Source organism: Mytilus edulis, chromosome 9 (genome assembly GCF_963676685.1).
Source record: "Mytilus edulis chromosome 9, xbMytEdul2.2, whole genome shotgun sequence".
In the NCBI taxonomy this organism is placed as follows: Eukaryota; Metazoa; Mollusca; class Bivalvia; order Mytilida; family Mytilidae; genus Mytilus; species Mytilus edulis.
This window is the reverse complement of record NC_092352.1, coordinates 27,793,105-27,807,424: the sequence shown is the minus strand read 5'-3', so window position 1 is coordinate 27,807,424 and position 14,320 is coordinate 27,793,105. Positions and strand designations below refer to the sequence as shown.

Here is a 14,320-nt window from a genome sequence, read left to right as displayed (position 1 = left end):
TCAACGTCTAAAGATTTATTTAAAGTCGATGAGTATCTTTTACATATAACATGAGCTTTAAGGTACCAGTCTTGTGTTACAACTCAAGTTTCTGGTGCATGTCAAAACATGGAGGGAAACAAAATAGTGCATTTTTCTGATTTTTTTTTTTCTGAACTCATTTTTTTTCTGTTTGATTATAGGTTTATGCTGAATTGAATATATATATTATATATATATAGACTTTAAAAAAATCTTGCATCTTTTGGGGGATATCGATCCAGGAAAGTGGAAGGATATCATGTTTACTGGCCTAGTATAAACAGCAAACAGAAAGTAGAAAAAAAATGTTTTGACTTCAGGTTTATGTAACTTTTTATTCTTCGTGGCATGACCCACTTTTTTTTTCGATTAAAGCACAATTTCACATTAGTACATACATGATATGAACATGAAATATTTTTTCTATGTAGTATTTTTTATTTTTTTATTTTCAAAGATCAGCTGTTTTGCATTGACTTTACTATGGAGCAGTCAATTACAAGACTGCAACCTTAAAGAGCTCGAAAATCGACTACATAAGATAAGTACAGTACACTTTAAATAAAAGACAAAACAAAACACAAAAAATAAGAACAAATACACGCATACACAAGCATTATCACTCGATGTGATAATAGTGCTTTGATTGCACACATAATTTTAAAATTAAAAAAAAAAAACCACAAAAAAAACATATTCACACTCAAAACAAATATATTTTTGACTTCTAGGCTGCATTAATATTAGGTTTTATGTTTTAATGATGAACAAACAAAAATGTTTCAACCTTCATTTAATCAATTATCATAAGCAATGTATCATTATTTTTTTTAACTCATATATGTATACGTCTAGTATTTGTAATTATTATAATATGTAACATGTCCTTTATGGGTGATAATTGGTTTAATAAAGTTTTCGTATTGAATTATGCAACATGTTTTGCAGTGTTTAGAATAAAATAAATTTTATAATAATTTTATATTACATCAAAAGATTTCTTTTAGTATAAATATGTAGCTACAATGACATGTGCAACATGTTTTTCGGTGTTTAGAATAAAATAATTTAATGATAATTTTATATTACATAAAATGATTTCTTATAGTATAAATATGTAGCTACAATGACCCATAAACTTGCACCGTAGAGATCTATTGCAAGTTTACTCGCATGTGTTTCTGGGACGTCCCAGCTAACTGGAAAATTCTTATGCAACAGTTCGTGTCCCATGTATACCAATATGGCATTCATACCTGAAATAATGGAGGTAATTACAAAGAAAGCTATCACATAGCGGAAAGACAACGTCTAATAAGTTACATGCACTTAAAACCACAAATGTACAATAATTAACAAAATATTCAACAACAAAACTTAGATAATAATACAAAACAAAGGTCATCGAAGCAGAACCTGAACACCTGGTCAAATAAAGCCCTAATTAATTATAAGCTGGCGTTGAACAGTTCTAGACTTTGTGAACTAAAACCATTAAGAGTATGTTGGGAAACTCTAAACATACTCTTACTGCTACTAAACGTCATTGCGCTATGAGTAAGGAGAATTTACTTGTGAATGACAAGTTGGTGTCGTATTTTTTTTTTAACTTTGTCAAAAACAAGATAATTTCGCATCGAATTGATACCTCATCTGGTGTGGCTTCAAATAGCGGTTTATAATTGGGTCTGCAAAGTGTTCACATCCGCTACTGTCAAAAGTTTCAATGTTATAATTAAACAAAAATGGTTTTGACAAATTCAAAAGTTATCCTCTATATGTTAAACGATAGGATGAACATGTTAAATGACGTTAGTATGTTTGTAACGTAGTATAATTGCTACAATCGGTTCATAACAGGATTTTTTTTTAAAGTAAAATTATCATATATATATATTAGTGGTTACCTTCTTTATATTTATTCAAGATTTCGTCCCGTCTGGTGGTTACAGACTTTATGCAACCGATAGGTTAAAATATGATAATTGAATTATTTTCTTTATGTCATACGTACCTGGGTAATAAAATGGTGCTCCATTCCATATTTTCCATTCATCTATCATCAAATAGCAAAAGCACAACAGAAGAAATGCAAAACCACCAAGGCAGAACACAAACGATAAAGACCTAGAAATAACATTTTAATATGAAATGTCTCCTTGTCCAGAAATTAGAGTGTGATGCTTTTCGGGTCCATAGGGGTTGACCACCCTTTAAAGTTATCATTTTAAACCATAAAAATTGTCAAGTTGTTTTTCTTCACATTACTCCTTCTACTCAGCAATATCTATTCTGTTTTCGACAACAAAACTCAATAGAAAAAATATCCTGTATCCGCTCCTGAGATGACAAAATTGTCTTTTCCATACGTTGTTAATGATGATTATTTTCAATCAAAAAACGTAACTCGTGAGAAACTGCGATATGTTCAAATATAGTGTTTGATTTTGTAATAAATATAATTTTTTAATTTTCACGTGATGAAAAAGGAAATATAACACTAGTTTTTGTTACATTTATAACTAGGTTAATGAATTGACAAAACATTACCATAAGTTTTTGTTGATAGGAATCCATCCATCGTTTTTACTAAATTTACACAAAATTCCTGCTAACAGGCACTGTAAGGATATAAGAAAAGAACAGATATACATTTTACTGGATATCAAGTTAATGTCTTATAGTTTGCCAACATTGTTTTTTGTTATTTCAAATATTTACAAACTCGTTAGTTTCTGAATTTATCAAGTTATCCACTCTCTGAGTAATTCAAAATTATAACGGTTGAAAAGGTGTGCAATATTGAAAAACAGCCTAATCATATGCACTTGACTTCAAACAGACATTTTCACGTGACATGATTTAATGCAGATTTAGGTTTTAAAAATGGTTTTCCCAATAAAACAAACCTAAAAACAGTAATGAAGAAATAATGAATGTCATTACAAACAAGAAATAACAAATCACATTTGTACATAGTAAAGTTACAAGGCTCACCACAACAAACCCCTTATTTATATGGTTAAGTTGTAAGTTGACCAAAACAATTCCCTTATGTATATAGTTAAGTTGTAAGGTTGACCAAAACAAATCCCTTATTTATATGATAAAGTTGCAAGGCTTACCAACACAAACACCTTACTTATATGTAAGTTGTAAAAAGTAAATTCACAAAAATACGGAACTCAGAGGAAAATCAAATCGGAAAGTCTATGATCACATGGCAAAATCAAAGTTGACAAAAAAAATCCCTTGTTTAAATGGTAAAGCTGTAAGGCTTCCCAAATTAAATCCCTTGTTTAAATTTGAAAAAGTAAAATCACAAAAATACTGAACTCCGAGGAAAATTCAAAACGGAAGTCCCTTACCAAATGGCAAAATCAAATGATAAAACACATCAATGAGTGGACAACAAATGTCATATTCCTGACTTTGTATAGGCATTTTCAAATATAGAAAATGGTGGATTGAAAGTTGCAAGGTTTACCAACACAAACCCCTTATTAGTATGGTTAAGTTTTAAGTCTTACCAAAACAAACCCCTTATTTACATGGTAAAGTTGCAAGGCTTACAAAAACAAACCCTTATTTGTATTGTTAAGTTGTAAGGCTTTCCGAAACAATTCCCATATTTACATGGTAAAGTTGTAAGGCTTAGCAAAAGCAAATCCCTTATCTATATGGTAAAGATGTAAGGCTTCAAGTTACCAAAATAAATCCCTTATTTACTTGGAAAAGTTGTAAGGCTTAACAAAACAAACCCCTTATTTATTGTTGAGTTATAAAAGAGGGACGAAAGATACCAAAGGGACAGTCAAACTCATAAATCTAAAACAAACTGACAACGCCATGGCTAAAAATGAAAAAGACAAACAGAAAAACAATAGTAAACATGACACAACATAGAAAACTAAAGAATAAACAACACGAACCCCACCAAAAACTAGGGGTGATCTCAGGTGCTCCGGAAGGTAAGCAGATCCTGCTCCACATGTGGCACCCGTCGTGTTGCTTATGTGATTACAAAATTTTAATCCGGTAAATAGTCTAATTCGGTAGGTCACATTCATGAAAGGGAAGGGGATTTTAGTTACGACGTAAGGAACATATCCGATATCATTTGTGAAACGGTTATTCCATAACGGTCAACCAACTCGTGATGGCGTCCGTAAAATTTACAAAGGGATGATTTCAACTTCACCATTTGGAACTCTTGGTTTAATAGCTTCCTTGTGAGCAGCAACCCTCTATCAAGAAAATCATGATAGGAAATGCAAGCACGGGAATATCGTATCAATTAGCAGATATATACCCCGTATGCAGGTGCTGCTGGAATGTTGCTACTTAGAAATGGAAAGTTCACAATTGGAAAGCTGAAATCATCTCTTTTGTCGTAAAGTTTTGTTTTCAACCGACCCTCATTGTCAATTTCTAGATGTAAGTCAAGATATGAAGCCGACTTAACTGTATCTGTAGTATCCTTTATCTCTAGTTCGATGGGATAGATGCGTTCCACATAGTCACCAAATTTTGAATTGTATAAGGCTTACCAAAATAAATCCCTATTTACATGCAAAAGTTGAAAGGCTTACCGAAACAAATTCCTTATCTATAAGATAAAGTAAGACTGACCAAAACAAATCCCTTATTACCATGATAAAGTTGTAAGGCTTACCAAAACAATTCCCCATATACAGAATCTCATTACCCTGGCTGATCTGCTTTTGTAGGTACACAGAATTTTGCCTGCCTGAAAAAAAAAGTTTTTATGATGAAGTTGTATGCAAAAAGTTATAGACACTTCAAGAGAGGTGGAAGATACCAGAGGGACATTCAAACTCATAAGTCGGAAATAAAGACGACGACGTCATGGCTAAAAAGAAAAAAAACAACAGACAAACAAAATTACACCTTACACAACATAGAAAACTCAAGATTAAGCAACACAAACCCAACCAAAAACTTGGGGTGGTCTCAGGTGCTCCGAATGAGTAAGCAGATCCTGCTCCATATGTTGTAACCATTGGTGTATAGCTCATGTAAGACCAAACACAGTAATAAGTCTATTTCGGGAAGTCACGCACAAAAAGAGTATGTTTTTGAAATATGCATCATCAGGTAAAGTCGTGATAAGATTTTTTAAAAGCCATTTTTTTAAAAGGAGTAGAGCACACACAAAAGTATCTAAACAGAACAATCGGAGTCGTTGAAGTTAAACTTTTTTAGAGGGGGTTCAATTAGTTTTAGAAAGCATAAGCACTTAACTTATAATTTGAAAAATAACTCCAATAAATATACCTTGTAAATTATGCAAGCAGCGGAGCATTGGCTATAAACTGGATAGTACAAATCACATCTTGACACCGTGCGTGGAAACAGACATTACGAAACTGGTGGTTTCATATCTTAAAAAGCAAGATGCTTAAAGTGTTTTTTTCAAATCTTTTTAATCTTAATAGTCATTGGAAATATATTCTTACTTGTAGTCCGAGAAAACATAACACACATGAGGTTAAGGTTCCAAGTAATCCTTCCGGTTCATGTGGTAAGTCGTTGTGATAAATTTCCTAATGAAAATAAGTATACGAATAACATTTATAAATTTTTAGTACAGTACAAGAGAAAAGGGCAATAAATAACCAACAACAATATATAACCTAGCTTTAATACCTAACATAACTTACAGGTACAATGTAACAAAACCAAGGAAAAGGAATAATGCGAAACAACTAATGTGGTCTGATATTGTCTTGCATCAAGCATACACATAATTGCGAAATATCATACTGGTAATATTAAATGAAATTCGTATCGAAACTCGGACTACAAATCTAAAATAACAAGTAGAATAAAGTAATAGTAAGTTTTTAAAATATGACAACCAAAACTGTACCTTACACGTAGGAGATCCGTAAATATGCTTTTCTCCGAAAACTTTTCTGTCTATATAACCCGCAGCTCCTCCGGTACAATTATATTGCGTGCCGTTCTTTTCTAGTCCTCCTGGCCCAAGGTACCCTCTAAATGTTAAAATAGACTTATTTTATCACAAGGTCTTACCTGAGACTTCTTTAACATATAGTAGTCTCAGGTCTTAAATATTTTAACACTAAGATACTTGTAAATTATGAACGAGTAAATCATAAGAACAAGAAACTGATTTTAATGCGTGTAATGTTGTATATTAATGGTTAACTTTGATCGCTGTTATTTATTTGCTTTTTGTTCATAGTGGTTGTACAAATCAGGCTTTGGTTTTCCTTTTGGATTGTTTCAAATTTTGTCACACCAGGTTCTTCTATTACTTACGACACGTTAATGGTTTTGCTCATTGTTGAAGGGTGAACCATGACCTGTATTGTTCCAGTTTTTGCCCTATCATCCAAAAGAATAACTCTTACATTAAAAATCAATTTACATCTCCATCATTTTTTTATTTTTGTTTATGCGAAATGTATATAAGTTGATCGACATACTTTTCGCAACCGGTATCAACAGGTAGCAGAAAAGTCAGGCATGTATGTACTAATATAAACAAAGAAATAATAATCCATTCCGACCAGTAGTCAGTAATATCTTTAAATCTTGTCTCTGTCACCTGAAATACATATGCTTGAAACAGAAGGAAACAACAAAAACATGCATTTTGTTCACCGTCCCAATCTGAGCATGGGGCGTTTCACTGATCTTTTATTCAAAATATAAGGCGACACTAAACATTAAATATTGAATCGACGTATGATATTGATTGATTAATTGTAACTTGCTTAACATCCAGCGGCAACGACGACTTTATCCAAATTCAGGACGAAAACAAAACATATAATAAGGAGGTTTTTCAAGCTCAAATTGAAGGGCTGGAAATTGGATTTCAAATGGTTTATGAGATTGTGTTGGGTAGGGGGAAATTTACTTTGCAATGCACGAGCAACCTACAGGTCCTCGGCGTTATTAGAAGAACTTTAAAATGTAGAAAGCTTTGTAGTCACCCTACTCGAAGCATCTGTCTTAAAGACCCCATTACTACAATTTGTGGTTTCGTATTTCTTTATACAACGCAAACAAACGTCCACCCAATGAAAGATTTTACTGCTAGACGGGAAAGGTCAAAAAATTACCATACACCCTACTGAGTCATCTTTTTTTTTATATCGATATCAAGCTGTTTCCTTTCTTTACAACAACAACCATAAATCTTTGAAATGGAGCATGAATTTTTCTCTCTTGACAAACACGCTTTTTAATAGGTTTTATACGAAACCGGGTACGAGTCACCATGTTTTGCAAATATACATTTTACTTAACACGCTGCAGTATGAAATCATATTTATACTAGATATTGTTGTATGAAAGTGTGTCTGCAGTAGTTGATAGAAAAACTATGATCTAAGGACTCAAAATATCGACATTTTATAACAATTACTGAAACCTAGTTTAAATTGACTCGTTGTTCATTTCTGTGTCATTTTGGTCTCTTGTGGAGAGTTGTCGCATTGTCAATCAAACCATATCTTCTTATTTTATAAACATGTAGTAGAACAGCTTACACGATAGAGAATAATAGGCAAAGAAGATAAAGAATACTGAATGAGCAAAATAAAAATTGAGAACACAGAATAATCAGGTACTCAAATGGAAAGAATATCTGCAAACATTTAATCAAGTAGCTCCCTCTCCTTTATACCCACAAAGAACTTAATAATAGATTTCAAACAACAAGTTCATTCAAATAGTAATATTTACGACATTGTTTACTGTATCCTCTGTTACGGAATAGGGATAATGGGAACACACAAAATAAACAATTAACTTAGTACTTTGCCTCATGTTTGTTTAACTGGTACATGCATTACCATTGTTTATGCAAATTATTTTAACATTACCGTATCCAGGAGTTTAGTACCACACGTGAACACTGTGAACTTAATTACCGTATCCGGGAGTTTAGCAACAAACATGTGCACTGTGGCTGTTATGAGATAAGTAACAGCAAATCTTTGTAGAACTCCTGGTATTCTTAATTCTGTCATGTCTACAGCTGAAAAATCAAATTCAAAAGTATCAATAAAGTTGACATAGGAGTGCACTTGTGGTAATAATAGAAGCTACATGTTTTGAATTTGTACATGGAATTTCAAGGGAATAACCGAATACAGAATACAAATTAAGTTTGTTTTACTTCTGGTATTGGAAATAGTATTGTGACATAAATGAGCCTGCCATCTTTTTCATTTCGACAGAAACAATAAAAACACCAATCATATATACATTTGATAATTACAATGTTTGTTGACCATTATTCAAGATACTCAATATTTTCGCCAAAAAAAAATCATTGATATTTTATTAAATGAACTATAAATTTACTGTATACAAAATTTGGTTAAACAATGTTTTTAACTTAGTTCTTTGTTGGTTCTTTTTAACTTTTATTCCAGCGTCACGGTCTTTTGTGTACAAAATTTCAATCCTTGTATCTATGTTGAGTTTTATTTCTTAAAATAATATTCAAAACTTACAAGAGCTCCCGTTTGTGTTAATAACAAGTCCAAGTATAAAGAGTATACATGATCGTCTTAATATCTTCCAGAAAATTTTGTGCTTTGGTGTTTCATTTCTCAAAAGGCTCGTGAAGGAATAAATCATAGATGTACCCATGATAAAGACGAACCTACAAAATCGAAAATGACAGTTTTGGTATTATGATAATTTAAGTATCCCACTTGATGTCTCATTTTAGTCAATTTAGTCATATCTGAAATAAGATAGTCTTGGTGTTTTAGTTAGTAGTTTATTCTTTCAATCAATGACAATTTGTTTTGTCCCGTTAAAAAGCTGCCTGCTTGACCATTTCAGGGTGATTGTAAACAATTTAGAGGATTTTAAAAATATAATCGTTATATACAATGTTGCACAACTTATTTGGTAGACTTTTGAGTTGCTATCAAAATACATCTATATTATTGGAAGATGTAAAAGAAAACTACCTACCATGGAAAAACTAAATCTGCAACGGTCAATCCGTTCCATTTTGAATGACTGAAAAACCAATATCCACCACCGCCATAATTTACGAAAACCATTATTACTATGCTTATTCTGAAACAAAGATGGTAGGTTTATTCAAAGACAACATACGTTAACAAGATAGTTCCTTAAACAGTTAAAGAATTGGTTCTCGTTGTTCCGCTATACACCATTATGTTTAATGTGGTCCCATTTATTGAGTTCCTAATCCGACTATATAAGGGTATATATATACCATGTATACGTTGAGATAACCTACAGAATTTCTTGCATTGACCTAAAAACCAACAACCAAAAGTTGTAGGAAATATACAATGGCTAGTGTAATATTTGTGTATTATTTTAAAAGGCGACAGTAGTTTACCATTGTTCATATCTCGTAAATTGATTAGCAAGAGACAAATCAACGTAACAAACAGATAGGGGGCACAGATAGAGAGACACTCCCTAGGAAAAAGAGTTTTTTTTATGAGTATTGAATAAGTTTTAATTTGTCCTTACCCTCTAAATGTGTCCAATGATTTTAGCCTCTCTTTCTTTGGTTTATCACCTGGGGATCCACGTACCCCTTGAAGATTCTGTGTTGCGCCATGTTTACTTGATTGGTGTATTTCTGTTGATGATGTAAGACTAACTGATGATATCAAACCACCGTGACTATGTTTCAGTGAACCGTCATGGCTTATCGTGACCTTAATGAAGGTGAAGATATAGGGTTATTTTTTTATGATCTTTATTTCACAGACAATCGATACTTTATTAGAAAGTACAAAGTAATTTAAAAATATGTAATTAGGGTATTTTATTTATTTGGGATTCATTTATGTTTTGGCAATATCAAGACTGCAGCTGTGGGAGATTGTGAAAACTCTTGGAATATGTCATAAAATAACCGATACTAATGCCAATATCCGAATTGGAAATAAAATACATTACAGCATTCGATTGTGTAAGAGTTGTCAAGTTTACCATAGCTAAACTTGACCTGTACGGGACAATTATTACGGAATATTCAGAAAACCGCTAGAAGAATATCCTAATGTATACCTGAAAATTTAAATGAAACGTTTTACCTGATCAATAAGGGGTTCATTTTCACCGTCGTTTGGATAGATCTTTCGATATAGTTTATCCCTGAAAAATGTTAAGATGATGAAGTTAAAATCTAAGTTTTACAATAGATTTGACCATTTTTAGAGCTTTTTTTAATAATTAATACTTTTTTTTTTAAATATTTCGATTCGTAAATTTAAAAAAGGCTGAACGTATAGACCCAATCAATCAGATAAACTGACAAATCTGATTAACACACCAAAAATATCCTTCTAGTTCATTGTTTTTGAGGTATTGGCTATTCATTGTTATGATGAACGAAATAAACATACAATTTTAATTTTGAAGTTATTTTAAATTATAAGTCTAAAGCACTCACCAACAGTACTTTGAGGATAACCACCATAATAGAGCTACAGCAAAGAAAATACCAGCTGCTGCATATAGTGCTTTTTGAAGAAGAAAAAAACACACAATTGTAAAAAGTAAAACATATATATTGATAATGTGGGAATCATACCATGAAAAGTCTATCGTGTATGCTAAAGAGCAAACGTTAGGACAAGAAAGCCAAATACCTTAAAGGTAAACTACATCTTTTTAACGACGATTTTTTGTGTTAATCTGGAATCGTGATTGTTTTTCTTCATGTTTCTGTAATTTTTGAATAATTTGATCATTACAGGTCTAAGTAAGTATCTGCAAAATTGCAATTTCATCCAAAGTTCTTACAAAATATCAAGTACATTTTGTCATTCGTCTAATATTGATAGTCGTTCGCCGACCTCCAGATCATTAAATACTAGTAGTTAGTGTTTTTAGTTCCAATGACTTCGTTCCAATGACTTAATTTCGTTATGGCATGCACGACTGATTAAGTTTATTCGTTTCTGAACCCAACCTTGTTAAATAAAAAAGACTGCTCTTCTTCGCAACGATATCAGATTTATGAAATGATAATGATAAAGAGTCGTTATGTATTATACAAAATACGTCCACACATCATCCAACAAATTGACTAGAATTTTTAAATAGATATAGGAAGATGTGGTATGAGTGCCAATGAGACAACTCTCCATCCTAGTAACAATTAAAAAAAGTAAACCATTATAGGTCAAGGTACGGCCTTCAACACGGAGCCTTGGCTCACACCGAACAGCAAGCTATAAAGGGCCCCAATTAAAGTATAACAAATGAAAAATCATTAAATAAGAATACCAATGAATGAACTCTTTGGTGAATTCGTTATGAGAACAGTACAGTTATGTTTAGCATCTCCAGTTGTATTTACATGTATTGTATATGTCCCGTTTTCTTTAAAATGCTTTGAGAAACTGAAAAAAGTCAAAAAGAAGACATGATTAGCAGAAATACTGTACATTCTATCTAGTACTTTTCTTCTACTAAAAATCTTTGTTTTCATCTTTGTATACATGTTTTAAACTTAATGTTCCGTAACAATACTATGTCTTTTTTGATTTTTATCTTTATTTCATAGTAATGTAAAATTTAGTATAAATACCTGCAGTGTTGTATAACCCTAGTGCCATCGTCTTCTGTTATATGAAGATTAGTTTTCCACCTTGTGTCAACGAACACAGTTTTATTCCTTACACGAATAGCTAATGGGATTGGATTGCACTACAAAATATCAAAAATATTTACAAAAGACACAAGTAACCTGCAAACTAAATATGTATATGCATCGAAACTCAAGAATTAAACGGGATGACAATGAAAAATTCAAATAAAAATCAAGCGGTTCATGAAAGCCAATAATATAAAAGAAAGACAATGAACAAGGTTAAGCAACACAAACTATTTACCTTATAGCATTCATCACTTTGTGATGAAATAGTAATGGCGTTGGTCGATGTTATGGTAACTTTTGCTTTGTCCATTGGGATGCTGGAATCATCCTGATACTTATTTCCAAATGACAGGCTTTGCACCCCACCGTCAAACAATGCTATTACTAAAAAACATTGAGGTTTTCAGGATTTGTATATTAATTACTGACCAATACTAAAGCAGTTGCAAGACGTGTTTCCACAATTCTGCGGATTGTATATGCATGAAGAACAACACTGCTTACATAATCTTAGATGCATGATTTTTGATCATTTGTTAGTTGCTTTAAACTAGCAATCAGTAACTGGTACTCTCAGATCTGAACTTAGTGTCTTTTTGTTGTTGGGATGTACAAGTACGCGGCCCCGTCCACTTGTATTTGTATTTTTATCCATCTGATGAATTAAGCCTTTTTCAACTGATTTATATAGTTCGTTTTTTATGTTGTACTGTTACACTACTGTCCCAGGTTAGTGAGAGGGTTGGGACCCCGCTAACATGTTTAACTCCGCCAAATTCTGTATGTATGTGCCTGTCCCAAGTCAGGGGCCTGTTGTCGTTTGTTTATGTGTTACAATTTTGTTTTTGTTCATTTTTAGTACTTAAATTATGCCGTTAGTTTTCTCGTTTGAATTGTTTTACATTGTCATTTCGGGGCTTTTATAGCTGACTATGCGGTTTGGGCTTTGCTCATTGTTGAAGGCCGTACGATAATTTATAGTTGTTAAAATTTCTGTGTCATTTTGGTCTATTGTGGAGAGTTGTCTCATTGGAAATCATACCACATCTTCTTTTTTTTTACACGTACGATACAGCTGAGATTATTTTAAACAATAGCATAATATCTTCATTTCTCTCACAAAGCTTGTATAAAACACACAACACAGATGTACATATTCATGCAAAGAAAAAATAAACAAATGTCCCAAGTCTTCAATTACAACAAAAAAACACAAACCTTAAAACTTTATATCATTGGCTACAAGGCGGAAGTTTAACAACCGTAACTCCTTTAAAACCGAATAAAAACTAAAAATACCACAAAGTGCTTAAATATAATAGAAAAATGATAACGGAAAAGGTGAATGTGCCAAAGAGACAACAACCCCATCAAAGTCCAGAAAAAAGCACAATGCCGCTGATGGGTCTTCAACACAGTGAGAAAATCCCGAACTTATCTGCAGGCTTAGCTGTATCCTAAACAAGAACGTGTACTTATTCATTAAAATGGATGTCACACTAATCTCTGAAACATTTATAGTTAACTTACAGATAAGGAGGATTCGACATGTCATCTCTATTCTATCAAATATCCATTTGATTGTTAATATAGATTTCAACAAACTATTTCAAATAAAATATTTCTGATATTCGGACAAATTTCAACCTGATAACGAGAAATAGTTTAACCCTATCAGTAGATAAATCATGAAAGATAACATATTATTTTATTAAATATTATTTTAATACCTTTTACTTGATTAGACTGAGACATACAAGCGGGACAAGGGATGTCTGAGGATGATCCCCTTTAATTTTCGAAGTTGTGCAGGTGTTTTAGGGCAAGGTTTGTATAGTAATATACAAATCCTTGGTTTGTGTGAGTGTGCTGATGCCGGTCAAGACTATAATTCAGTCGGTAATTTTGATAAAACCAACGGTTGTGATACAAAATTGTATAGTTGTATATTTACTTATCGTGAATTGGTTTTTCATTTGTACAAACAGTTAACGTTTATACCACCCTATCGTTCTAGTCTTACCGTCACTGCTGTTTCTGGATGGCGTGTAAGCATTAATGTGAAACTGATACAACTCAAGTTGTCTGTGACACTACCAGAAATGACAAAGAAGAAATTAAACTTGTTCGTAAACATAAGATATGGTAACACTTGATGCTGTGGTGGTTTTTTTTGTTGGTTTTTTTTGTGTTTTTAAAATTCTTAAATATGGTTAATAATGTATTAGTCACCACATACACTTTAGTAGTAAATATTTTGATTGGCAATGACTGGGACAACTGTTATATCCATCAAGGACAGACTTCAACGATGAGCAACACCTTATAATTTATCATTTATAAGCTATAAAAGGCCTGACGATGAAATCGTAACATTGGAAAATATAACCATGACCAAAAAGAAAAGAAAAGCGAAGAAATGACCAATTAAAAACCCAAAACACATTACACACAAAAAATTAGATTTAGCAACACAAATTTTTTACATTAATAACAAGTCCCTAGGACAATCTCAGGGACTAAGGAAACATTTGCGATTCCTGCTCTACATGTGAACCTGTCATGTATTGCAAGTACTCATCCGTTGATAGGTCTTATTAATTAATAATACAAACGAGGAAAAGAGGA

The 14,320-nt window shown here is 32.3% G+C and overlaps 1 protein-coding gene across 3 annotated transcripts; it reads right to left on the bottom strand.

The window, feature by feature from the left end:
- On the bottom strand, nucleotides 1–13,355 carry LOC139487971 (heparan-alpha-glucosaminide N-acetyltransferase-like). Of its 3 annotated transcripts, none has more exons than XM_071273257.1 (18): nucleotides 13,223–13,355; nucleotides 11,928–12,076; nucleotides 11,624–11,742; nucleotides 11,320–11,435; nucleotides 10,481–10,550; nucleotides 10,122–10,182; nucleotides 9,550–9,740; nucleotides 9,013–9,120; nucleotides 8,541–8,692; nucleotides 7,953–8,059; nucleotides 6,498–6,619; nucleotides 5,915–6,041; nucleotides 5,502–5,588; nucleotides 4,697–4,771; nucleotides 2,572–2,642; nucleotides 2,036–2,148; nucleotides 533–1,277; nucleotides 1–55 (listed from the first exon to the last, which is right to left on the bottom strand). In XM_071273257.1, exons 1-17 carry the CDS (start codon nucleotides 13,245–13,247, stop codon nucleotides 1,102–1,104), a joined length of 1,869 nt encoding a protein of 622 aa, XP_071129358.1. In that variant the 5' UTR covers nucleotides 13,248–13,355; the 3' UTR covers nucleotides 1–55; nucleotides 533–1,101. The 3 variants fall into 3 exon arrangements, with proteins under 3 accessions (XP_071129358.1, XP_071129359.1, XP_071129360.1); XM_071273258.1 differs by lacking the exon at nucleotides 13,223–13,355 and adding an exon at nucleotides 12,911–12,935; XM_071273259.1 differs by lacking the exons at nucleotides 11,320–11,435; nucleotides 13,223–13,355 and adding an exon at nucleotides 12,911–12,951.
- Nucleotides 13,356–14,320: the final 965 nt, after the last annotated feature.